The sequence below is a fragment of the Aplidium turbinatum genome, chromosome 8 (genome assembly GCF_918807975.1).
Source record: "Aplidium turbinatum chromosome 8, kaAplTurb1.1, whole genome shotgun sequence".
In the NCBI taxonomy this organism is placed as follows: domain Eukaryota; kingdom Metazoa; phylum Chordata; class Ascidiacea; order Aplousobranchia; family Polyclinidae; genus Aplidium; species Aplidium turbinatum.
Window position 1 is genome coordinate 13,843,751 of NC_137479.1, and position 27,905 is coordinate 13,871,655.

Sequence of the window (27,905 nt, forward strand, 5' to 3'; positions counted from 1 at the left end):
AGTTGTGACGTCATTAGCCTTTGATTTAATAACTTCGGTCATACTTTTCCTTTGCTGCTCGAAAGGGTTTTTCTTTAAAATTATCCAGTTACGTTGTTTAATCATTCCTGAACGTTGATGTTGTTAGACCAGTTGACCTTTCATCGACGCAACCGTTATTTGTATCAGATGCACGCCAAGCTGAAATGAAGTTTACTTTCTCCAACTCAACGACATAGACTTCAGCTACTCGCGGGTTTATTTTGATTTTTACTGGTGCTTTTCTGTAGTTGCGTAAAGTCTGGTGTATACTGAAAGCGGATTGGATCACTCAGTTGGAAGGGACGCTTGCTAATTGTTGTTTGTTCGAACTGGAACAAACATGTCAAACTACTTGCTAATTTCAGCCATAGTTGTTTTAGTGATTTAATGGCAACAATCACTGTCCAACGTTTGTGCATCTTGTTGACGTGGTTTGCAGTTCTTTTCATGTGAGCAGACTTGTGCGTTCAAGTCGAACCTGCTCCCAAGATCAAACCCCCTTCCCACGAGCAAGTGAAAAGAGCTAATTTCAAAAACGTTTAAATTCTTTAAAGTTTGCAGTGATTTATGTTTTGATTTTGGAGAATGGCAATCCTGCCATGCTCCCACTTCTTTAATGCTTACTCATTAAAGTAATCGTATTGCAATGTTGTTGACTGCGCATTGTTTGATTTGTAGGTCTTTTATGCGTGTTCTATTTCCTGTTACTTTATTAAAGCGTACGTATTGTGACAAACGCTTTGGAGATATAGGAAACCACACACTCTTCATGATACCGAAATTTACTGAGCAAGTTGTCAATTAGTTTCATCACAGCTGACAAACTGAACTTTTTCAACTTGCTTTAACGTGACGAGTCAGCGCGGACCAATTTTATAACATTGACTGAACTTTTTTGAAACGGCTTCAAAAAATTCTTGACAATTCGTATGATTCTTAATGTATTTTTCTAGTTGATATTTTATCGTTTGTGGGTTTATTGTATCATAATTTACGCTCAAATGATGGCGTTTTAAAATTATTTTTGCTGCAAGTGTTTGTTTGCTGCCTATTTCAAGTTCCCAATTGTCAAATGTTCGGCAAACAACAATAGTGCATACTTGAAATCGACCGGATCTTTTTGAGAATCTTACTGAAGTTACCAAAACATACCATGGTATTCTTTTTTCTGCTGTTGTAAGTGATTTTTTTTAAAGCATAAAAAGGCGGTGGTTAACGTTAAAACGGCGTATGCGACAGGAAGAGCAAGCTAAATCTGTGAGCGTTTTGTTGATTCAATAATTTTTTTATCAAATTTCTCTCTTGTTAATCGGTAAACAGCCAAATTGCGGGACATCTACGTAATGTTATGATTTTAAGTTAATTTATTGTTGTTTTCAGCCACTTGCGTGCCACGCTCAACTCTGGTGTTGTGTTTTGGAATAAATACCTTGATAGTGGCTCGGTTGCCCAAGCGCTATCTTTCAGCAAGCCTGCATTGACGGTAATAGCTTCACATATGGGGCTGCGTCTTTGACACGACCTTCCCAAGCCATTCCCAGTGATGCTTCATGTAGGCTAGCCTACACTTGATATCGCATCTGAAATAGTGTCAGAATTAGGATAGGTAAAAATATTTTAATTCAACCTGGGATGTTTCTGTAGGTTGTGACAGGCAATTCACCTTTAACAGATTTTCACCATTGCAAAACCACAGGCAGGTTTTCTCCTCTGTCTCATTAACGTTCTTTGCACGACTGGAGTCTATCTATTGAGAAGAGCGATCTTTCTGGCGTCAGCACTACCTGACCACTCACTATAAAACAGCGAGCATTGTGTTTCGCTAACCATACGGTGTAGCCTCCACACCAGCCATCAGGACTTTTCCGAAAACATCTGTTTCTCGGCTGTCGAGTGTGCAGCAAGAATTTACGTGACTTTTACCTGAATGGCTTGACTAGACATTTCAGTTGGTTCTGTATTTCACATTCACTCACTTAAACTTACCTGGCTGGGTGACATTGAACCGCCCATTGAGTTAATTTTACGAAGAAACGCTTTTGAGTTGATCCCTGAAAATAACTAGTTTGCTTGAGACACCTGAAGGTTTCTACTGGATGTCATTGTGGAGCAAATGCACAATTTGTGAATGACCCATTCACTATTTTCGACGAAATATCTGGCCTACGTTTATTGAATGTCTTCGAGGCGTCCGATTCTTTCATCTATTGGTTCAAATATGAACTTATACTTGACTATGAAATATTTATGGCAAGTGAACGATAGAAACAACAGCTTATGCAATAAGCTCCATGGTGTTTTAGGTCACCACGGCTGGGGACTGTTCTGGAGTTGCAGTTCGTTTGAAAACCATATCTGATATTTCATTGTCACCAGCCATGTCTTTCGAATTATCTGGTTGGCGGCTGAATGCCTCGGTTAGAAGATGAAGTTCTTCGATCAAAGTTTCATCTCGAAATGCAACTCTGACATCCGGGACGTTCGTTTTACTGATGTCATTTCCACCCACTTCTTTTCTGTGAAATCAAGATTTTTAGCATGAGAATATAATTCATTGCTTTTTCTGACTATGCAAAGGTTTTTGGTATTTTTTGTTTTCATTTTTAGCTTCACAGGCATACTTGTAACACAGCAGGTTTAAAAAAGATTGAAATAACGCAGAGAGGTGCTTTAGACCGACATAGTTATCAAGTACGTAATAAAGGTTCGGCAGGGTGGTTTCATAAGATATGTGCTATATTTCACGTCCCTAATATGACGACGTTTTTGTCAACTATATAATGGAATATTTGTAACTAAACCCCACAGCTGTGCAATGATATTTCTATTGTCCAGTCTCTTACTTGCTAGATGACAATATTAGGCTAGGCTGTATTTTGGCTCAAGGTAGGCTATTTGCAAGTTTTCCCAAAACTCACCGAGATATCTGTATTCAGACACTTTCCTGTACATCTTAATTGAGACAATGTTTGGTTTGGAACCTTTATCCTTGGATTGACAAAGCCTTGATAGGTCATTCCTGGTAGTTTCGTATAGCCTACTTGTAGAGGCTTTTGTCTCACCACCGGTTACCGAGGTTGACACAGTGAAGTTTCCGATTGTTGAAATCTTGTTGCCGGGGAATTATTCCATCCATTAGGTGCCACTGAATGGAGAGCAGTCCTTAGAATGCGCTACTCAAGCGCACACCCGGAGAGTCGAACCAGCGCCGCTTGATATTGAAACTTCTTCGTTCACGAAGTCACGCGCTAATCAATTGAGCTATCGGGGCGGACCGAATTGAAATATCACCTCAAAACGTAGGCTATTGGGTACCGTACACCAGAAAACTTGAACCGCTTTTCCTTGGGGATTTTCTTGGCGATAACATTAATTTTATTAAATTTTACACTCAGTAATGTTTTAGGCAGTGGGATGATGCGGTGTTCACTTTGGATTACCACGACTAAGCGACGTCATTTCTTTTACACAGAACTGTTTTTGCGTACAGTATTTCTTCTACCGAGATCTCTTCCCATGACATTTTTATTCTGTCAATTCAAGCTTCCTCGGTAAACTTTCTCCTTCAAAGAATTCCATAGGCTACGGTATAATATTCTGGGTTGAAGTCAGGACTTAGCGTCTATTCATACATCTTGATAAATTCTGAAATAACCTCCTCTACATGAGCCTAGGTCACCCTAATTGTGTGTGAAGGAGCCCCGTCCTGTTGAAACGCGTAACTGTTTCTAGGATAAAGTCACCTGCAATCCGCCAGAACAGTGTAAACTCACAAAACTCATTTCAAGAATTACTCTGATATTGAACTTTTTGACCCTTAGCTTTGGATTAGACAATACTCACATAATTTGTAACTGAATTCTCAGATACTTTGTCAAAGTGTTGATGACATCTTGAAGTTATTTTGTGTGAACTTTCAATAAGTTTGGTGTTATTATTGCGGAGAAACTATTCAACAAAAAGCTGTTCACCTTTTCTAGCCCACCCGAAGTTACTAATTAAATGCTCAACTTTTGGGCCACCTTCAACGTAGTCATATAGTAGCCAATTAGGTATAAACGGCACACGTAAAGAGATTGCATCGATTCAGACAAACCTATAAAAATCGCCAAGCCACTTCTTTTTTTCAGAATGTGAGAAACTGGACACTTGAACACTTGTTCTTGCCATTTCGCACATGTCGCAGACACTAAACTTCCAAACCTAAACCATAATATTATCACGTGACTTTGAAGTCCCACCACGTTTGCATTTTAGCGAGGTCTGGGACACATCTATCTTTCGGTCATATTCAGTTGATGTCAGTGGGTGAGTGTAATTACACGGCTTTACCAACGCCTACTTTGCATAGCCTACTATGTGCTCCTCATCTTCAAACTGCAACGCAGTGTAATGGCTCGCTGCTTAAATATACCAGTGAAACATTGACACAAGCAACCAGGTCAAAATATATGTCTATGGCAGTGGTTCCCAACCTGGGGGTAAATTACCCCCAGGGGGTAATTTGCCTATTTTTGGGAGGGTAACGAGACCCGATTTGAAAACTGTGAAGGTTGTGAACTTTATAAAAGCGAAAGAAATGAACAACCGTCTTTTCAAGGGACTATGCAAGGAGATGGGAGAAAGATACGAAGCATTACTGTACCACGCAGAAGCACGGTGGCTATCTCGTGTCAAAGTGATAACCCGCCTGGTCTAACTTCGTGAAACTGTCCATGTTTTTCTGAAAGAAAAGAAGTCCGACTTGGCTGAATATTTTTCTAACCAACAGTGGATTTCCCAGCTGTGCTACCTGGCTGATATCTTTGGTGAATTGAACAAAGGCAATCTTTTAATTCAAGGCAAGAATGTAACTGTGATCGACACCAAAGTAGCCGTATAGCTGCATTTATCGCAAAGATTAAATTGTGGAAGAAGCATAGTGGCGCAGTTTCAGACGCTCGACAAGTCGACATGTACCTCGAAGGCAATGTACTTGAGTTGACAGCGGCGTTGAAGGAGGACATAGCTGACCACTTAGGCCAGCTAGCCAAGAAGATAGGCAACTATACTTTCCGAATTCGGACACGGCTAGTCTCCAACGGTGCACTGAGCCCTTCACATGTGATGACAGCCAGGTGGATGATGACGACTTTCCTGCCAAAAAAGAATTTATCACTCTCCGAATGAACGAAGCGCTGAAACTTGATTTCAAGGGGAAAGGCTTGGAACCCTTCTGGATTGGCAGACTCCAGGACGCACCAGCATTAGCGATACAGGCATTAAATATCCTGACATCTTTTTCAACAACGTATCGCTGTGAACAAGGATTTGTAACTGTCTTGGGAATGAAGACAAAGAAGCGCAATCGCCTGGATGTTAAAAGCGACGCAAGAATCGCCCTCAGTACCACAAAGCCCAGGATCACAAAGCAGGCGGCTGAGGTCCAGGTCCAACCTTCGCATTGAATGTTTACCACGCATTGTCATCTTGTATTCAGTATTGTATTGTATTTGGATTTCCATAGTTAGCCCTTTGAAATACACAGCAATAAACACCTTTGGTTTTGAAAATTGAACGTAGGAGTAATTGGCTCACTTCAGGGTGGAGATTAGGGTAGCAGCCAAAAAAAGGTTGGGAACCACTGGTCTATGGCAATGCTTCTCAATCAGGCGTAAATTTATTCTCTCGGTGTGTATTTCATCTATCAAGAGAGTTCAATTCAGCAGGCCATAGCCCTGAGAAAGGCCGTAGGAACTGCTCTCCATGGCAGTGTAGCCTACTGTTCATACGTGAGAGAAATCAAGGCCTGGTCGAAGGGGCGCCACTCTGGAAGGAAGTAAATTTACTAAAAAGTAAAAAGACGAACCACACCACAACTTAATCTGAAGAAGGGGGTAAATTTATGTTATGACAGCCGACAAGAGGTAAACGAGTGCGAAAAGGTTAAGAACCTTTGGTCCATCGCTTCTTTCTGTAGACTGTCCCATACGCAAATTATACAGTACTTTATTCCGGAACATACCTGAGCAGCTACCGCATACTCCTCCATAAGTGGTTCCATAGTAAAGTGGAACTGGAGTGGATCATCTGTTGACAAGCAAACCCTCAAACCGCGTGCAAAAAAATCAGGAAAAGGACTTTTGTTGTATTCGAGGAAGAGATGATTGTTGCTCAATGGCGACATGCAAATGCCAATTTGGGAAAGATAGTACAAATACTGAAGGACAGGAACCTAAATCCAGAAAACAATTACCGTACCGATAATACTAAAAAAATCATGACATGTAGGCTAGGTTAACAGGTAGGATATTGACCTGCAATTGAAATTTAGCCATAGTGCTAAGCTTGATGTTACTTCAGCTGATGCTTAACTTACCTTTTTCAACACCAGTCCGTGAGAAATATTTTGAGCCAGCATGAATCCTATTAAAATATGATCGTGGCTTCCTGCTTCGCCGCAGTGAGGTCGTAGAGTAAATGTATTCATTCCTCTCATGCTGCGTGGCATTAACGATCGGTTAGAACGCTTTAGTTTGTAGACAAACTACCAGAAGCACTACCAGTCGCCTACAGAATCAGATGTATGGAGCTAATGAGCTAGGTGCCGTTAAAACATCACATGACACACTGGTGAGGCGTCGGAACCGTTATTAACATTAAAGAGATTGACGACAAGCATCATACTAGGCGTTATGCTACAGGGGGGTCTAGGTGGTACTTTTAGACCCGGGCCCGGAATACTTAAGGGGTCCGGATTTAAAAGATTCCCCGCAGCTTCAAACATTATCAAGATCTTAATATAATCAGACCTAAAGGAATTGCCATCAGAGGTACAAGCAGCCACTTCAGCCGCCAGATGGTAAAGTACCGGGCCCACTTAAGCTCGCTGGTGGTAAACTAGCCACTTCAGCCACGAATTTCAAAATAAACAAGCTACTGCTTGTTTAAACTCAAAAACTGAAATGACATAGGTAAGAAGATTGCTATCCCTGTCTCTGGACTAAAAATTAGATACCAAAACCGCTTTCCAGATTGCAGCAATCATCAAATGTTTGACCTAGCCCCAAAACCTTTCTCAAATCAAATTGAAAACTTTCTGACCTTCTGCACTAACTTTGCTGTAAATTCTCTTCTGGTGAGCCTAGAATGACCAGTGAAACATCAATGGAATCGGAAAGTAATACTCTAGTGCAGGGGTTCTTAAACTGGGGTCTGTGGACCCCCAAGGGGTACGCGGACTAGTTTTAGGGGGTCCATGAAGGCCCAATGGAAATCTTAGTGTATAATTTCAAAAATGGAATAAACTTTTCAAAAGAAAAGATTTTAACTTCAAACAACGCTGATGATTTCTAGTTTGGCGTTTCCAGATAATTGTTGTCGCATTGTACTATTTGTTACGTACAGTTTTTTGTTGCGTACGTTGATTACGCTACTTTCCACATTGCTGTTTTTGACGCTATTTGAATATCGCAAAATTTTATCAGTTGCAGCTAAGCTAGACGTTAGCTAGGCTAGGTTAAGATTGTAAAAGATTTATGCATAGGCTATCCCTTTTTGGTAGAGAGCCATGGCTGCTATAATCCCTTTTGCGACTACATATTTATGAGTCAGGATTTTCATCCTTGGTAACTATCAAAACAAAGAGTCGAAACCGGCTGGATGCAAAGGATGGCATGCGTGTTGCCCTATCAAAGACGAAGCCACAATTTCATGTTTTTGTAGTAGACAAACAGCAGCATCCTTCACATTAATGAAATTAAATCAAAGATAATGAAAAACAATCTGCATTCGCTATTTCTTAAATTTAATAAAACATAAATTTTGTTACTTCAAATCAAATATAGTTACTACTCTCTAAACGCTTGACAGCCTGTTTCACCTTAAAAGGCGGATCATCAAAAGGTCCTTATTCAAATGAAAATAAATTTTGTTACCAATTCATTTTAATTTTATTGCGTCATGTCCAATTCATGCTGATCAAAAAAGTTTCTCGGACTAGGGCATAAAGGGGGTCCACGCAAACCAAAATTTGTTTTAAGGGGTCCGCGTTAAAAAAAAATTAAGAACCCTGCAGTTAGGGATGGTAGAAGTAGGGGATTGCTCACTCAAAATGATGGTGGACAACTGGAGGGTCATAGTGTAATGACAAAATTTGGTACAACTGCAGCTTGATGTCTACCGCTATGTGTTGCATATCCAGATGCACCATATAGGACCTGGCTGCATGTGTACAAAGTGTGTATTGCCAAAATGAATGTATGGAAATATGTGATATCATGTTTATTTAATACTATTCCAGTCATAATAATGCAGCGATGGATTTCACGCTACAGTGGTAACGGTAGTTAGCCTCACATTGCTTTAGAAAGTTTTGCCGATGTTCTAGCACTCAAAATTTTACGCAAAATATAGCATTTCATTCGCTAAGAATGAATTTACCTAAAAGCAAAGAAAACTTTTTGCAGTTTCGCCAATTTTTGAATTTCGCAGTGACCCTCCAGCTGTCCATATCGCAAGAAAAATCAATAAAGTGAGTCGTCCCGGTATTCCACTGTTCCTACCCTGCAGTCTAGTGCCATGTGACAAATAAAAGTTCAAAAAAGTAGAATTCAGAATTCTTTTTAAAATTTTACTATTTGTTGATTTTCTGAAGGATGAATTCACTTGTACAATAATAGGCTACAGTTTTTAATAGCCTAAATCAGCAGTGTGCCCATTAATTTATTCAGTCTTTTTCTTCATGAAATATCCTTCAAGAGACATAGCCTAAATTACCCTCTCCTAAAAATCTAAGCGGAATGGGTTATAGTTTGCATTCGTCTCATCAAATCAAATCTTACCAACGTAAATGATTTAGACGGGCGATGTTTGCGTACATGTAGTAGATGTAGTAAGTGTAAGATGGATTGCTATCTCGCTGCCATTTGTCAGGAGTTGGAGACGACTTTTTCATGAAGCCAGGTTCAAGTTTAGATTCGTCATCCACACTGTCAAATCCCACAACGTGTCTGAAAATTAACGGCTTTTGCCACTAAATTACTTCACATTTATTACATCAATTCTTTCTTATTAAAAGTATCAGTCAACCATTAGGGTGTTGCAAATTTTACAACCTATGTTGAAAATATGATTTTCTGACCGGAAATGGCGTGAAACGACACCAAAAAAATTTTTTTCGAAAAATTTTAAGGTTTAGGTGTCCCACACTCACCCCGAAAATTTTGCGTTTTGCCGCAAATGAACATATTTTCAAACGCATGCAATTTCTACATTTTACATCATAACCACACCATGTTGGGTATCATTTTGATCAGAATTTTATGGAGAACATCACTAAACTATCAAAAGTTAATTTTCTGCAAGAATGTAACAATTGAAAATTTGGCCTGGTGTAATATTTTGACAAAAATCCATTCGAAAAAGGTGGAAAAATTGGAAAATTAGACACAAAATGTTTTGAAACATACGGTTACTACGATAGTCTTATCAGTTAAATGCCAAACAGTGTCAAAACTAAGGGTCAAAGATCATTGGGCTTGTCAATCATCCTTGAAAATCACCATCTCATCCAAAACTTTGAAGCTATCCAACTCTTGTATCATGGGCCAATCTAATTGATATTTGCTGGTACACCTTCTCTTTTTCTTTGAAGTGTCAAAACTGTGTGATATCCGAACATATTGATGTGACATAAGCTCCTATTTTGTCATCAGTTTCTTTTATTTTGTCGTCTGACATTGCATCGTTTCTGTCTTCAACCTTTCGGTTATTCAAACATCTGGTGATGTTGCCAATCAGCCTCTCATTCGCCATCTGGTTGTTTTTAAAGGACACCCATTCACCCAATCATTAGGCTGGCCTAGTGACAAACAAGGAGAGCAAACAAACCTTGCCTGAAAAACGGCGTCCCACAGCAGGGATCGGTCCTGGCTCCACTTCTTTTCAACATCTACACCCACGACCTGCCAACTACGGTCTCCGCAAAATATGCTTATGCGGACGATCTGGCAATTCTGAACTCCACAAAGTCGTGGGAAAATCTAGAAGACACCTTGAGCCAGGACATGAAAACTCTCTCAGCCTATCTCCAGAACTGGCGACTGAAATTCAGCGAAACCAAAACTGTGGCAGCAGCTGTCCACCTCCATAATCGGGAAGCTGATCGTGAGCTACACGCCCAGAACGGAAAATCTCTGTCCTTCTGCTCCGAACCAAGATATCTTGGGGTGACACTGGACAGATCGCTCACATACCGCCACCATTTGGTGTCACTGCGCAAGAAACTCACATCCCACATTGCGCTACTCAAGCGCCTGGCAGGCTCTAGCTGGGGGGCGAGGGCTGACACTTTGCGTATAGCAGCCTTAGCCCTTGTCTACTCTTCAGCAGAGTACTGTGCACCTGTTTGGTGCTGCAGTGCTCACTGCCATAAACAGCGCCCTGCGCACAGTGACCGGATGCCTGCGTCCCACACCATTGGACAATCTCCCCATTCTCGCTGGCATCCAACCCACTGAGCTTCGTCGCGAAGAAGCCACTCTGTCCCTCGGTCGACGGGCACTGGAGCCTAACCACCTTCTCCACTACAAGATTTCTGCTCTCCCAAACGAGCACCCCCGTCGACTGAAATCAAGACACCCATTCGTGCCAGCCGCTCAACTTCTTATCAACAAAGCTGATGTACAAGACCTCTGCGGCTGCTTGGGCGGACCATAAATAGAGTTCTGAATGGAAGTCAACCGCCACCAGACTCTATTCGTTCATCCCCGACGCCGACACACGCCCCATCGGTCTAACACTTTCAAGACAGGCATGGGTGCGCCTCAACCGTCTCCGTACGGGCGTCGGGCTTTTCCACTCAACCATGCATCAATGGGGAATGGCCTCTTCCTCCTCCTGTGAACGTGGTGCTGAGGAACAGACCGCAGACCACATCATCAATGACTGCTCCATCTTCAAGCCACCTAACGGAGTGGAAGGTCTGCGTGTCATGGATGATGAAACCAAAGACTGGCTGCTCTCTAGCAGCCTTCCAGTGTAGTCTGGGAACATCGTGAATCTGGGGTGGTAAAAGGATAGACCCTCGGCCCCAGACGCTCACACGATGACGACGACACAGTTTTGACACTTCAAAGAAAAAGAGAAGGTGTACCAGCAAACATCAATTAGATTGGCCCATACAAGGTACAAGAGTTGGATACAAGAGTTGGATAGCTTCAAAGTTTTGGATGAGATGGTGATTTTCAAGGATGATTGACAAGCCCAATGATCTTTGACACTTAGTTTTGACACTGTTTGGCATTTAACTGATAAGACTATTGTAGTATTGTGTATATCGCATGTTTCAAAACATTTTGTGTCTAATTTTCCAATTTTTCCACCTTTTTCGAATGGATTTTTGTCAAAATATTACATCAGGCCAAATTTTCAATTTTTACATTCTTGCAGAAAATTAACTTTTGATAGTTTAGTGATGTTCTCCATAAAATTCTGATCAAAATGATACCCAACATGGTGCCGTTATGATGTAAAATGTAGAAATTGCTTGCGTTTGAAAATATGTTCATTTGCGGCAAAACGCAAAATTTTCGGGGTGAGCGTGGGACACCTAAAACATAAAATTTTTCAAAATTTTTTTCTTCTGGTGTCGTTTCACGCCATTTCCGGTCAGAAAATCATACTTCCAAAAAGAAATTCAAAAATTCTTTGAAAAACGCAACACCCTAGTCAACCATTGACGACTTGCTTATAGAAACTGTAAGGTCAAGAACAAACAATATTTATAGCCTCGCGCTTGCAAGAGTTTTTTTGTGGTTGCTTGTACATTTGTACAATACATTTACTGGTTACCTTAAAAACAAACTGATGTCTTTGTGTTTATTTGGTGCCACAGTTGCCTCGAATACAGGACGGAACAAGTTATCCAAAATAACTTGAAAAGAGTCTACGGATCCTTTCGCTTTGTAAACGTCACTAAAACATAACAACGTTCTTCTTATCGATGTACTGCCATGTCACAATAGAGCTCAATGGAGAGCTGTTTTTGTGTAACAATAAGTGTATTATCTCTTTCAAATAATAGCAACTAAAATGCAGGTTTCTTTGTTTTTACGACTGGAATCCAAATTACAGAAAGGTCATGTAAAGCGAAATGTTGAAAAACACCATAAATCAATCAATCCCAGACAGCAAATCAGAACTGGTTTGCATTAATTGAGCAACGTCTGCCGACGTTAAGCCAATTTAAGAAAGAATTGGTTGCTCGTTGTGATTCCAACAATTTAAAAGTAAACGAATAAAGTACTTATACTCAGCTATCAGCACGATAATGTTGGACAAGTTATTTCCCTACCAAGATAGCTTTGTATTAGGAGTCACTCATAAGGACTTTGTTCTGAGCAGGGCCGGATTAACCATTAAGCTAACAAGGCTATAGCCTTAGGCCCTGGAAAAATTCGGCCCTCAATTTTAGTAAGGCTGATAGTGATACAGATTCAATTACAGTACAGTTTTTGCTTAAAAACGAATGACTGAGTTAATTCACTACATATGAAGAGCCCATTTCCAAAACCACGTAGGCGCCACTTTTACCGAAATTGAGTTTAGAGCAGGGCTTTTCAACCTGGGGGTCGCGAGCCGTTTTTCGTAGGTTCGCGAGGCGCTTGAAATTCCAGTGTTTTGTTTTCAATTCTTTTTTGCCAGAAAAGATTAAAAACTGTGTTTTTTTCGCAATCGCCCATTCCTCTACTTGAGGTTATTATATCGTTTAAGCTTTCAGACGTTGCAATGGCTTTAACTATAGGAAAGCGTTCGATATTTTTCACCAAGTTCTTGTACGTTGTTTTCTGCAGACTAAAGTTAACCAGTAATAACGCAATAGTAAAAAAAGCAAAATTATGTAAAATCCTATGCAAAGTAGGCTATAGATTTCTCAGTATCGTTTTCAATGACGTTGAAAAAAAATTAGTGTCGGCTATTTTGTTTGAAAGTTATTTCAGCAACAGGTGCACGTCGTCGTCGTCTGAGCTTCTGGGGCCGAGGGTCTATCCTTTTACCACCCCAGATTCACGATGTTCCCGGACTACACTGGAAGGCTGCTAGAGAGCAGCCAGTCTTTAGTTTCATTATCCATGACGCGCAGACCTTCCACTCCGTTAGGTGGCTTGAAGATGGTACAGTCATTGATGATGTGGTCTGCGGTCTGTTCCTCGGCACCACATTCACAGGAGGAGGAAGAAGCCATTTCCCATTGGTGCATGGTTGAGCGGAAAAGCCCGACGGCCGTACGGAGACGGTTGAGGCGCACCCATGCCTGTCTCTGTAGTGTCAGGCCGATGGGGCGTGTGTCGGCGTCGGGGATGAATGAATGGAGTCTGGTGGTGCTTGACCTCCATTCAGAATTCCATTTATGGTCCGCCCAAGTAGCCGCAGAGATGTCTTGTTCATCAGCTTCGTTGATCAGAAGCCGAGCGGCTGGCACGAATGGGTGTCTTGATTTCAGTCGGCGGGGGTGCCCGTTTGGGAAGGCAGAGATCTTGTGGTGGAGAAGATGGTTCGGCTCCAGTGCCCGTCGACCGAGGGACAGAGTGGCTTCTTCGCGACGAAGCTCAGCAGGTTGGATGCCAGCGAGAATGGGGAGATTGTCCAATGGTGTCGGACGCAGGCATCCGGTCACTGTGCGCAGGGCGCTGTTTATGGCAGTGTCGATGTTGTGGCAGTGAGCACTGCGGCACCAGACAGGTGCACAGTACTCTGCAGAAGAGTAGACAAGGGCTAAGGCAGCTATTCGCAAAGTGTCAGCCCTCGCCTCCCAGCTAGAGCCTGCCAGGCGCTTCAGTAGTGCAGCGCGGGATGTCAGTTTCTTGCGCAGTGACACCAAATGGTGGCGGTATATGAGCGATCTGTCTAGTGTCACCCCAAGATACCTTGGCTCGGGGCAGAAGGACAGAGGTTTTCCGTTGTTGTGGACATGTAGCTCACGATCAGCTTCCCGATTGTGTAGGTGGAAAGCTGCCGCCACAGTTTTGGTTTCGCTGAGTTTCAGTCGCCAGTTCTGGAGATAAGCTGAGATAGTTTGCATGTCCTGGTTCAAGGTGTCTTCTAGATTTTCCCACGACTTTGTGGAGTGGAGAATTGCCAGATCGTCCGCATAAGCGTATTTTGCGGAGACCGTGGTTGGCAGGTCGTGGGTGTAGATGTTGAAAAGAAGTGGAGCCAGGACCGATCCCTGCTGTGGGACGCCGTTTTTCAGGCGTCTCAGTCTGCTTCGCCGTGGATTGCCGGTGGTGAGGGTGAAGCTTCGATTCCTGACAAGTTCCATAATCATGTGGACCATATGTCGGTCAGGAAGCAGGCGAAGCAGCTTGTAAGTAAGGCCGCGATGCCATACAGTATCGTAGGCAGCTGTGAAATCTAGAAAGACAGCGCCGGCCTTCTTTTTTGCCTCAAAGCAGTCCTCGATGTCTTGGGTCAACAGTGTGACCTGATCTACAGTGGATTTTCCGCGCCGAAACCCAGCTTGCTCTTTTGGAAGGAGCGGGTCGATGATTGGGTTGACGCGGGCATAGATCAGCCTTTCGAGGATTTTGAAAGGAACGCAGAGGAGGGATATCGGGCGATAACTCCTTGGGTCCTCCGGTGGCTTGTGAGGCTTAGGGATTGCAACTACTAGAGCTCTTCTCCAGATTTTTGGAATTGTGAGGTGGTGCAGGCAGGAAGAGAGGAATCTACGTAACCAGGACTTGAGGGGAGGGCCAGCATGGAGCACAAGCTCAGGGCAGATCTTATCCGGACCTGGAGACTTGTGTGGTTTCACTAGGCGGAGGGCGATGGCGAATTCCTCTGGAGTGAAATCTCCAGAATTGTTTCTTCTTGTGGTGTTACCACTCGCCACAGGGCAGACACTTCCTTGGCGACAAGGCGGGATGTCTCGCGGTCCTTTGTCTTGTAGACCCCGTTCTGCACTAGCTAAGAAGCGATGGCATTAGTAGAAACGAGGCACTGGCGAGGGGAGTTTGCTGAGCGCCCAGTGAGGTTGTTGATGATGCTCCATGCTTTGCGGCTTGAGTGTGAGAAGTCGATGGTTTGGACGGCTTCATTCTATCGCTCAAGCTTCTTTGCGTCCAGCCGCTCAAGTAGTCTGGTGGCGGCGGTGTTAGAAGCAGTACCCAGGGTGGCATTTAGGTAGGAGCGATAGAGAGCTTCACACTCAGAGTCCCAGCATGGTGTATAGCTGGTTCGATGGCCACGTGGTATTGTGGCCTTTGCCGCAATTATTATAGCATTGCAGAAGTCCTGGTATGCCTTGTCTGCGTTGCATGTTTTAGGTGGTGGTAACTTTGCAGTAGACTCATTGGTCAAGAGGCTGTATTGATTCCAAGGTGCACGCATTGACAAGGTGCACGCATTGCCACGCATTGACAAGGTGCACGCAATGACAAACTTAATACCGTAGTTAAAAATATGCAGCACCAACCATCTCACTGAAATTGATTTAAATAAATCCATAAAAGATTGCAATCAATTCAACCGGTGAAAGTGTGAAAACGTAGATTATTCTCATTATTTTTTCTCCTAGACTACATTGATTGTTCTGAAGGTGTCGCGGTGGAAAAAAGGTTGAAAACCCCTGGTTTAGGGTGTCATTAGGTAAAGCATTACCATAGGTAGCCTACTTACAATTCATTTCTTTCTTTTCAAAATCTTTTTCATCTGCTTCAAATTTGACAACAAAAATTGTGTTTGTTTCCAAAACCAACTATGCGGCATCATTAGCCATTTTTCTGTTATGTTTATGTTATTTTGCAGTAAATAATTTCAATTTTTCATGTATGTATTTTTATTACTTTTTGTAGCTTGGTTTGCAAAGATAGGCCCTTCTCTAGTAAACAGCCTTGGGCTTACAGTACCCTTAAATCCGGCCCAGGTTCTGAGTAACTTTGTGGTCGAATGTTGCTGATTTACTTTGACAGAACCAGTCACTAGCTACAACCAGTTTAGAATTTTCTACAACTTACTACAGGCGCGGAACTTGAATGAGCCATCTGATGTGCGTGCTTTGTAACTTATGAGATGTGAACCATTTTGCGAGAACCGCCCATTCGTCATAACTTCTTCCGTAAATTGATATTCTCAGTTCTAAGAGATGGTATTTTTGTTCCACCAAAGAATGTTCCACTTGCTGAAAACACAACAAAAACAAAGCAAATTTGTAGGAAAGTGAAATATCAATGCATGGTTGGTACATCATCAATGAAAGATCTGAAGTTGAATGTAGGATACTGAAACTTATGTCATAATCTATGTAAGATATTAGAATAGGGCCGTGGTTTCTTAACTTTCTGTAGTCACGAATACTTTTCAAAACGCCAAGCTTGCGGAGACTAAAATTTCATAAAGTAACCATGAGTAAAAATTTTGCAAAATTACTTTAGCTGAGCTATATGAATTTTAATATTGCACACATTTTCGAATAATTTTTAAAACAACTTATTCAGATTCCCTAATAACTTTTTAAACAATGCGTAAATCTACATCAGTGGTTCCCAAACTTTTGTAGTCACCGGTTCGTTTCAAAAAATTATCAACCCTAAAAATGTGCATTTCCAAACATGACTTTGAGTAAATTTTTTTGCAAAACTACTCTGAAAAACACATGAACTATGGTGTAAAATATTTTTTCCTAAAATTAATGCACTCATTGACTTCCTTAAAACGTTTCACGAAACCTTAAGGAGTCCGTGGAATCAGGTTTGTAATAATTAGACTACATTAATTCGCATTTCATTTTCTGCAATGCTTTGCTTATCAAGACAATTTATTGAATTGCTGCAAATAGGTAGTTTATTATTCAGCATACACATGTAAATAATAAACAAACTAATGTATCAGCAAATTAATAAAAGGAATGGGATTTACCCTTTTAAATAAACATTGCAAGAAAAAATACAAGGGAGTCAAAAATTAACTCTCTTTAATTTGGTCTTATAGCTTATGGGGTTCAGTGGGCATAACTTCCCGAATTGCTTCACAAGTTTACTTTGTTTGACCAAGAGAAATGAATGTTTTCAATTTCTGGGGTCACGTGACAAGTTATCCCTCCATATATCTGCCACTCACCCAACAAAGAAAAACACCGCATACCTAGATAATACAAACAAAAACACAACCTGTAAATTAAAAATTGACATACACTAATGATTTCAGCAAAGTAATCTCCTCCAATGAAGTTGTTTGCTTTCAAAAATATTTCTCTAAGCTCTGATGCTCCCATTGGGCTGTACAGGTTGTTGAACCGATCAAATCTATGGAATGTCTGCCTGTCCTAACCAAAATAAAAACGTTAGTATGAAATAGCCAGATTTATGCAATGGGCCTACTAGTATTTTTGACAATAAAAGCTTACCGCGTGAACGTCGAGAGCATCAACATTGAGAAACACTGGATCCAAGTCAAGACTTTGAAAAACCTTGAGAAAGATAACTTAGTTGTTAGATTTGGTTATTTCTAAAACTAGAAGAAAATTAATTTGTCTTCAATCTGCTCACATGAGTTTACTTCTTTTGCAATAATTTTGCAAAATCAACCAAACCGACCAATTGCAAGTGATTGCAATACAAGTCACTTTCAAAATCCTCACTAGTAGACAACCGTTAACCAAAAACCCTCAGCCTGAAAAGCTTTGATTTAGTTGAGGATTATACAACAGACGAAACAATCAGAGAAACTAACTACTTATTCTGGGTAGTTTTCAATACATGTAACTTACCTCTTTCAATGTCATCTTTTTACCATTCTTTTTTAAAACTATTCTATCAGGTTCTTTTCGAACCTTCTCTTGCATAAACCCCAGCAGATGTTTTTGACTCATGCAAGCAGCAGCATGAATGTGGGTGTCAACCTAAACAAAAGCGTCATAAACAAGTTGTCTTCAATTTCTCTTCAAAACTCAGATATATTGGCTTAGGCATAATCTACCAATTATCCAGACTCCAGCACACAGGCGTCTGAAGTCAAGGAAAAGTTTCCTTGCCTCAGTTGTCCCATTAGGTCAAGACGATTTTACCGCCAATGTGCGGGTTCAACTATGGCAGGAGGGACTGGCAGCCAGACCGACATTGGCCAATATGGAGCTCTCACCAGTAGGGGGCCTTTCTCCCGTAAAGCGTGAACCGTGGAAGCATTGGCGATGCCTTAATCGCTTAACAACTGGGATTGGCAGGTGTAAAACTTTAATGGACACTGGGGGTATTCCATGGGGAACACAAGTTGCAAATGCGAACAGGAGCAAACAATGCAACACCTACTCGAATGCCCTGACCTAAAAGAAAGGTGCTCTGCACAGGATTTGGCCGAGTTCAACGTGAGCTTGCGTGATGCTCTGGGCTACGGCCGTGTGACACACGATGAAGAAGAAGATCTACCAATGATAGCCTATAAATCAGGGGTCTCTTAACTCTATGCTCTGAGTGGCAAATTTAGTTAACACGAGAACAGCAATAGGATAGCCAATAAGAAATTAACAAAAACATTATCGCTATGAGAATATAAAAAGCTTTTGCAAATGCTTAATGCAATAATTTGACGTTTAAGAGTAAAATTACGTTGAATAAAATCAACGCTTACGGCAACACTACAGGTTGAGAATTCATTTGACTTGTACGAAGTGAATGAAAATTTGAAGCTCACTAATGTCCTTTGTTATTGAAAAAGTTCCACAAAATGACATATTCTTTTATGAGTTTTTAAAGTTGTCCAAATTATCTTCCAATGAAGAACTCTTGCTAAAGCATTTTATTTAAAGAAAACACATCAACAAAAAAGGTGAAATTACAGAAAAGTAACAGTTGGAGACTCCGTATACCTTTCGAACGTTGTAAAAATCTCTCCTGCATTTTCTCTCTGGATTTTTCATTATCTCCGATTCTGTTTCTTCATTGAGTAAGCAGTGTAAGCCAAATTTATTTCTAAGGTAGGATAGCCTTCGATAGCAAAATGATTTTCTGTAAGTAAATAAAGCAAACAAAAATGATAAAACGCTGTTTTGACGCGATTGGGTTGGATAACCAACATCGTATCATTCACCGATTAAACAGCTTATTCCGCAGACCATTTTTTCTCTTATTCATTAACAGTAATCCACTGGTTGGAATCACCGATTGTTGATCCACCGATTAACTTTGCGCCAACTGACTTTCAGTTAAATAATCAGACAATTGGCTTAATCGGCCGCTTAAAAGATCTGCTATAGGTGCATCTAACATTTGGCGCTTTGCTGTCTTTAGCCAGACGTCTACTATGAACTATAGTCTACCGCTATTCAATATTGTGTTAAGCACAATAGAACGGTCTCATTCAGTTGCCCAAGCGAAAAGCAAAGAGAACAAGAACTAAAAGGTAGAAAGACAGGAATAAACAGAAATGAAAAGAACAGTAAACAGAATTTTTACAATAGTTTAGTTTGACTGTTGCAAGTTTAGCCTATATAAAACAATTCCCATTGAAAAAACTAATGTAAAATCAAAGACTAGTTTAAACAAAGTGCTGCTCTATCACATACAGTGGTCCATCGGCAACCAAGGCATATAGCAAGTTTCTATTGGAAATAAATCGTTCTCTGTTGACATAAGGAAGATTAACTTCTGTTCCTTTATCTGCATCGTTGACTGTCAAGATTCCACCTTTGATGCCAATTGTCCAGTGTCTTTCATCAGGTGGAAACGAAGGCTTTTCCATCGGATCAATAAACTCTGCGAACGAAAAAACTTTGTAAATCAGCAAAAACCATACTAAAATCATTAACGAATTGAGTACCTGGCTTAGACTATACAATATTTCATGTAATCAATATAATTTTAGTCAGTTTTCTTGGCTTAGACTATATTTCATGTAGTCAATATAATTTTATTCAGTTTTCTTTGTGAAGGAAGGATGTTAACATAATCATTTTCCATTTTCTTCTCGTATTTTATTCATCTCATGCTTAAAAAAATCTCTATCACCAAAGCACAGGTTTGATATTTCTGTATGCCTGTATGATGATGACAATGATGGCCCTCGTAATAAGTTTTGCGAAAAATCCTGTGCGACGTGCGTGGGTTGATTAAGGTGGACTTGATGGCGCACACTCAACAAGGACACATAAACTTGACAAGGCCATTAGCTTTGCCCAATGGCAAGGCACGCCAAGACGATTGGAGCTGCTGGTAACATGCTGCAGCCTTCATCCGCCTTCACAGTCGTTGAGCTTGATTGACTTCATCCGCCTGTTCCGCCGTTGGAAACTTGGGGACTTTGGACTACGTTTTGTCTGGCCTCTACCTTTCGACCAACCTGCTGGCATGGGCGACCCTTCCGGGAGCAGTTAGCTCCCACCAGTGCAGCTCTAGATCAGGGTATGGGATGGAATGGAAGACGTTTTTTTCCATCTTCCACCCTGAGATTTTCTTCCATTCCATCTTAGAAATCTTCCATTCCATCTTAGAAATTTCTTCCATTCCATCTTCCATCTTCACATTTTGTGATCTCTGCGTTGAATATGCCACAAATAAACCTAAAAACCACAGGCTAAATTTAAGCTAAAAATTTAACAGCAGTATTTTCCTAAAGATTACGTACCGTTTGGTGTTAGAACTAGAAGCGTAGATTGAAGCTATAAATACAGAAAGAAACAACACGTAGCAAAGTTAAAGAAACTGTAGTAGTACCGGTAGTCTACATTGGAGAAGATAAAAAGTAACGAAAATACTTGAGAAGCAACATTACTTTTGTTCAGGTTGCAAATACTTTCAAACGTTTACTTTTGAGACATTTTTTTTTTGTTTCCTTCTGTTTTCTATCAACTTTTCCATTGTAGTTTTTCGTTTCGAAATGTACAAAAATCTATTTCGTTTAACTGCCTTCTCGAAACAAAACCCACGAGAATCTCCAAACATAGAACACAAGTGTCGTATGATAGAATGCTGTCAAACGTCAAGAAGTTTCCTCCTCTTGGGAGAAGTGTGAATCGTTTATTGCTTTCTGATTGGTCAATTCTTCCTAACGACAGTAGGTTTGACAAATACGCGTCAGGCAACAGTCCCGTTGGTTTAATACGAATCGAAAATCGAATTATTTCAGCAAGCAACGTAATATTTTGCATGTCTTGATAAAACGTTAGAAAGTTAATGATGGAATTGGGATGGAAGATTGTCTTCCATCCCATCATCAAGATCTTCCATTCCTTTCCATCCTTGACATTTTCCATCTTCCATCCCAAAATCTGTCTTCCATTCCATTCCATCTTCCATTCCATTCCACTCCATCCCATCCCATCCCATCCCATTCCATTCCCTGCTCTAGAGGTCACCGAGGCACGGAAACTCTCTCACCACGTTATAAGATAGTAGTTCGATGAGAGAAGTACAAAAGTATGCAACATATATTTCAAAAGTTAGGCACAGTAGGCTATTGGTGCTATTGATGGTCTACAGTAGGCTATATATGATGGAAAAGATTTCTTCTGTGGATACAATTTTGCTCCATCAACAGGCTGATTGGTTGGTTTGAATTTTTATGAAAGCCTCGGATAGGTTATACTTGGCAGTTTCGCATACTTGTAAAGACTTTGAACCACTGATGTTGGCAGGCAGAGCACTCAACTCACTAGGCGCTCAATTTCACCACTTACCCTTTTTCTCTTTGTGTCACATTTCACCAACTCACCTGGGTGCAAAGGCTGCTTAAGCGGTTTTCCAGTGGCTTTAGCTAAGGCTTTTGCAATTTTTTTGGGAAAGTTTTGCCTGGCAAGCCTCATGTAATACTGTCTTGTTCGCAAAGCATGAATTAGGCTAATCGCCACATCTCTTAGCTCCTGCAAATTACAAATGGACGTTTTTTTAAAATCACAAACAAAATTGATTTAACTAAACAACAAAGTTTCAAAATTAAGCTTCAAATGATTAATAATATAAAGGTTAATCATTTAAAAGAACCTTAAAAAAACAAAACAAAGTAACCTTAGCGGATTTAACATCATGTATTACACACAAAATATATATAACATAATAACTCAAATGTTTTCGACACGTGCGTGTGTCCTCATCAAGAATTACTTAAATCTGCAATATATATAAAATGAAAATTGTAAGATAAATTTGATATCGCACGATAACTGTAACGACACTCCGGACCGAAAAGCACAAACTGAACAAGTGATACAAGAATGATTTTCCGACCGTATAATTTACTCGTAATGAAGATGAAGTGATGAAGTGGCAATGATATGACCCTCGTGTGTGAGCTTAAACAACACATTTCAAAGACTGCTCTTCGTTCAGCGGCTCCTGATGGATGGATTCATTCGCAGACAACAAGACTTTTACAAGCCGAAACTTCGCTTTGTCAACTGGGCATGTGTCAGTGGTTCAAACCTCTGTGGTTCAATTATGCGAAACTGCTAAAATTGAGCTCTCAAAGAATCTTTCTTAGTCTGAGGATAAAGATTTCAATAATACAGTAAAAACCATCGATTGTGAATGATGCATGTCTATTTTTCTGGCAATAAATCTCGATAAACAATAAAATGAATTGTAAAAGTACAATTAGAATAGATCCAAGTACTTTAGAACTCATGGGAAATAACATTATATAATAATTAAATAATCAATAACCTACAGTAGCCTACATCAGAGATTATTGCAAACCTTCTGAAACAACAACAAAAAAGCAATCATGCTATAAACTAGACAGGCTAACCTAACAAGCTATACATTTAAAAGCTGCACCTCAAGTAAGCTAAGTTATTCTTACTACTTACCTCTATTAAGAAATCCCCCGAGTCTCCAGCCACAAAAACACGCTGAAAAGAAACATCCTCTGACGACTTATGCTCCAAAGAAAGTCTTCTTGGCTGGATGCTGTCCTGTTCCAGCGCTTCGGGAGTCGGAGCTGCGGATGCTTCGGTTGGAGGTTGTTGCTCCAGCGTCGGAGTCGTAGCTAACTTTTCAGATTGATCCGAGATTATCGTTGGTTCCTCAACTTTGGGCGTTGTAAGATTCCATTCTTCTGATTTTCTGTAATTTTAGCAGTAAGTACAATAACAGGTTAAATTCTTTTTTTTTCTTTAAGCTGTGAGTGAAATACAATAGAAACAGACTCATTCTATAATAAATTACTTTGAAGTAATTTAGCGCATTTTGCAGGATATTAGGCTATTTGAATGGAACGAATGCATAATGTGCATGGGATGAAGTTAACATTAAACAAGATAAAAATTTGTAAGCTTTGACAAGTAGTTAATAAACAAATGTAAATAATAATGAAATTGGAATATAGGTTAACATTAAATTTACGTTGCTGGAATGTCGAATTGCAGTTGTGACTCAGCAGCCATGTAAGCAATGGAACCGCGATGTCCACCCATTCTAGCAGTCCCGTTGACGATTGACGCTCTGTGCTTTTGCAAACGACGTCGTGCTTGTTCTGATTCGAGCTCAATCGGTTTCTCGTTTCCCATTTCCACAGCCGCTTGAGTTCCATGTTTTAATTGTTCCTCAACATTAAAGATTTGACTTGATACAGCGATACCACAAAGGTGCAAAATGATTCGCTATTGCTGAAACTGACATACGCCTCGGTTTTGTCAATAAGTGTGTATACGTATAGTGGGAATGGGAATGTTAAGAAAATGAGGTAGGCACAAGGCATTGCTGTATCTTACTGTATTGTGTAGGCCTACTTATTAGCTGTTTTTCTTTCAAATGACACTATGCAATTCAAGTCAAAAAACATTGACTAATCCAGTTTTTAAAATTATTGTTGCACTGGGAGGTTGTTTTGTGACCTCTAGGCTGGATTTGCAAGCATTCCAATATAAGATGATCTATGTGAGTCCCAAGTTAGACTCCACCAACCCCTTGGGGCTCTGTAGAAAGTTTATAAAAAAAAAGTTTATAAATAGGCCTACGTTGATGTTAGATCCAAAGTAATATAATTCAAAGTAAATTGTATTACTTTTTTTATTTTGGTTTAACGCGTAAAACATACGGTAACCTAAATTTCTCATATTACTGTGACATGCCACTACCGGTATTACATCTCTGCTAGCCTGGCCTGTCATTTTTGCATTGATTCAACGTCTGCAGACGTTGAATCGGTGTGGAGGTGACGAGTTTTGCTGTCTGGGGTCGTATAATTATCGATCTATCGACGTAACTTTATATCAAAGCAGGCTTGATATCTGCAAGACACAACTTCTCCGAGTATAATTGGATTTCCGCAAGATGATGATGTTGTTTTTGCTTGTTTGATTTTGTTTGTTTATTGTCATTGTTTCGTGTTTTTTATTTTCCTTTCTATCTTAAATTGTTTTCGAGATGTTGCAACCGTGCCAAATTTCTTTCAACTTATTTTGGTTACAAGCACGTTTTAACGTTCGCGTTTTGTCGCTTCTACCTTTTTTCGACCTTTGCTATGTTGACGTGCATTGTTTTTGCTGTGATGGTGATTAATAAAAACAACAAAACTGAACGGCTTGATGATTCTCTAAAAGGGCTCCGAGAGTTCAAAATGGTAAAAATCACACTATGAGTTACTAGTCGACAAATATCGCTATCGAATGAATATAATGAATGTTTCACATAAGCCCTTTGCGATTTTAGTTGACTTCATCTACAGCTTCCAAAAAGATCAGAATTGCACAGCTTACAAAACATTAGTTTGACAGCTTTGCAAAGCTTTTTTCTTGACAAGACGTAGCCTAGAGCCCAGGCTATAGCCTATGAAGCAACAATACAGTAGGCTTAGGCCTACAGCAAAAGTAAATTTTTAAAATGACAGCCTTGACTAATTCAAATTAGCTCCTCTAGTCATAGGTACCATAAATAGTCTTTCAGCAATATCAGAAAGTCGATTGGAGGCTTTATCTGAGTCTTCATCTTGATTTTTAGTTCTGCTTTCATCTTCATCTCCTTGCTGGGTTACAATTCGAAAAATCTCATTTGACAAAACGCTTGGACTTCGTTTTCCTTTCTCTGAGTCTATGCTGGCGTCATCGTTCACTGAAGAAGAAGTTTATGCTTATGTTGTACTTTTTTAAACTTATTTTAGATTTTTTTAAAAGTTTTATTATACAGTATCTATGCTCCAGTCCAAGAAAGGCCTCACGTGGCTAAAAGTTTTTGCCAGGAGAATGCGTCTATGAAGGAAAGACTAATTTGCATTTTCCAAACGCAAAAATAAAGTCTTAACATTTGAAATAAAAGCAGATGACCACCTTATACATCTTGTGATAGTTCAGCTTAGTTTGCCCCAGAAGAACGTACCGTAGCCTATATCATGTTATTTAAATAAATGCTTGGTGAAAATAGCCTCATTCAATTTTTAAAAAACGCAGGAATTAAAAAAATAAATGAGACCTCATTTTAAAAACATTTTTGTACAGCCTAATGCGTTTATAGGCAATTATAGCAATAAATAACTTAGTCTGATATAAATGAACATAGTGCAAGACAACACTCTTTGAAATACACTTATAAGGAGCTTTTTGAGTTTTGAGATTTTTATTCGTTTCGATTTTACATTTACTCGAGATCACAAAAGAAGTTTGCGGTACTTTAAGTTTGAAGCGAAATTTTACAGGCCGAATAAAAGTATGATTCCACGCAAAATCAAGGAATTTTGCATCAAAATTAAAGGTGTAAGCTACTAGTCAAGTTTTCGCGACTCCTGCTCCCCTCCGATGTTTGTGACTCCGACTCAACTCTTGAGTCCTGCTCCAAATGTTTTAAAAAGATTGACTTCAAACTCCAATTCGTCTCCTAGCGCAAACCACTATCCAAGTTGTTATATACTACTGTAGCCTATAACTTTAAACTTATAATCGAAAAACGCGAGACTCCGGCTCCTAAATACTTCAAAACTCTTGCCCCTGTGCAGCTCTGTTCAAAACTAAAAGAAATGTCCTTGTAAGCATTTCTTTCTGACTCCAAAATATATTTGCCTTGGTTTCGTTTCGAAAAACAAAGCGTTTTTGTTTCGTTGTCGATTCAAAAGGATTTGCCATTTGAATTATCATTTAGGATTGCGCGTAACCAAAGCAAAAATATTTCACTCCATTCTACTAGTCTCAAATAAAACTTAAAATCCAATCTTGAAAAACATTCACAACCTAGCTTTTTTTTAACCTTACAAAATTTCTTTCTGCCTTCTCGCAGATACAACCGCTTAAGCACAACTGGGATCAAATCAAATGAAAGTGCTATGATAGTTTCTGTTCTACCGGTACTTTAGTGACTTATGACTTATGTGACAGTGTGACTTATGACTAAATGAATCAGAAAACTAAGCTATTACCTTTTCGTCTTGGAGTGACAGCAGCTGATGAACAAGAACTTCCCATTTTAAATGAATTATTTTATATGCAGAATGCAGAACCGCTCTTTAGAAACTGTTTTCTTCTAGAAAATGCACATTTTCTCATATTTTATCAGTGACATTCCATACCGACTGTTGCTAACAGCGCGTTTGTGACGTCATAAATGTCTCAACTTGACTGATGTTGCCAACTTTGCTGGCATATCGTATATCAAACGCAGACTTGGACAACTGTTTTCAATTTTATTTTCCATTGTTGGCCCGAACACGTACAAAATGATAAACACACGAATTTGACACCAACAAAAGGGAAAGATGACAAAACCGAGAGGTTTAAAATATGCATCGATAAAACAGTGCTAACTACATAATTTTAGTTGTCTAATTTAATTTTAGTTGTCTAGTTCGATGAAGTAAAGCGAAAGTCGGTAATTCCAATCTAGTATAAACTTGTTTGCTCTAATTGTAGTTGGTTTGGTTTGAATTTTTATCTTCGGACTGACAAAGCCTGTGATAGATTATTCCTGGTAGTTTCACATTAGGGGCTATTGACGCAGGGCTGGTTATCAAGATTGGCAGAGTGAAGTTTCCGATTGTTGAAATTTTGTTGCCGGAGGATTATTCTATCAGTCCTGAAATGCGTTGCTCAACCAGCGCCGCGTGATCTTGAGTCTGGCGCTTAACCACTGAGTTTGGCTAAAAATTCTAGTTTGTCTAACAGTATTTCTCAGTGAATGAAAGGAAACTGCGCTCTTATCAATCTCATGCAGGGAAAATGCAATGAAAATATAAAGATCAAAGTGTCGTGCTGTGATTCCATCGCTTTAAGTTGGGGGGGGGGGCAGTAGCGGCGCCACGGGGGGGACTGGGGTGGACATGTCCACCCCACTTCTATTTATGGTCAATTTTGTAATTCGTCGAGATCCGATGAGAAAACTTGGGGGGTGTATGCAGGGGGTAAGGGGGGCCTAGTGACTGCGTCATAAATTAATTTCAACTTCTTACTTATGAATTACTGTTGCAGCATTGACATACGAAGAAATAAAGAATCTTCATGGTTATCGCTCTATTGTATTGATTGACTGTAGTCTAATTTTACCATTTTGAGGTGATGGCTTTTATCACAGCTGAGACACAAGCTTTGTAAGACCTAATAGTCAAAGGTTTTGATGGGGCCACCAACATGTCAGGCAAGGATGAAGGTGCACAGCAACACCTAATTGCAGCGGGTGCCAAACCGTCGGTATATTTTCATTGTTTTGCACACCGACTAAATCTTGCGCTTGGGCACAGTGTTGAAAACGTAGCGACAGTCAAAACAGTTGGTAACATCTACAACTTTATGGACTGTTCTCCCAAGATACATTTTTTTGTATAAAGAGCATTTTAAAAAGGATGGAATCACGTCTGGAAAAATTGCATTGCGCTCGTTATCTGATAGGCTACTAGATGGTCTCATTGGTCTGCACGTTCAGATGATCTGGATGTTGTTATTAATGTAGCCTATATTCAGCACTGCTGTCAATGTTCCAACAAATGTCAAACGAATG

At 40.1% G+C, this 27,905-nt stretch overlaps 1 protein-coding gene across 2 annotated transcripts; it reads right to left on the reverse strand.

Annotated features, from left to right (window-relative positions):
- Positions 1–1,988: 1,988 nt before the first annotated feature.
- Positions 1,989–26,438, reverse strand: LOC145775094 (AMP deaminase 3-like). Of its 2 annotated transcripts, XM_082586291.1 has the most exons (17): positions 26,335–26,438; positions 24,859–25,040; positions 23,334–23,533; positions 22,799–23,054; positions 21,706–21,853; positions 19,562–19,751; positions 18,866–19,004; positions 17,771–17,902; positions 17,408–17,470; positions 17,195–17,326; positions 16,020–16,183; positions 11,854–11,976; positions 8,844–9,011; positions 6,380–6,500; positions 6,026–6,235; positions 4,118–4,224; positions 1,989–2,537 (listed from the first exon to the last, which is right to left on the reverse strand). In XM_082586291.1, the coding sequence occupies exons 1-17, from the start codon at positions 26,378–26,380 to the stop codon at positions 2,321–2,323; spliced, it is 2,598 nt and encodes an 865-aa protein (XP_082442417.1). In that variant the 5' UTR covers positions 26,381–26,438; the 3' UTR covers positions 1,989–2,320. The 2 variants fall into 2 exon arrangements, with proteins under 2 accessions (XP_082442417.1, XP_082442418.1); XM_082586292.1 differs by lacking the exon at positions 4,118–4,224 and having other exon boundaries at positions 2,398–2,537.
- Positions 26,439–27,905: the final 1,467 nt, after the last annotated feature.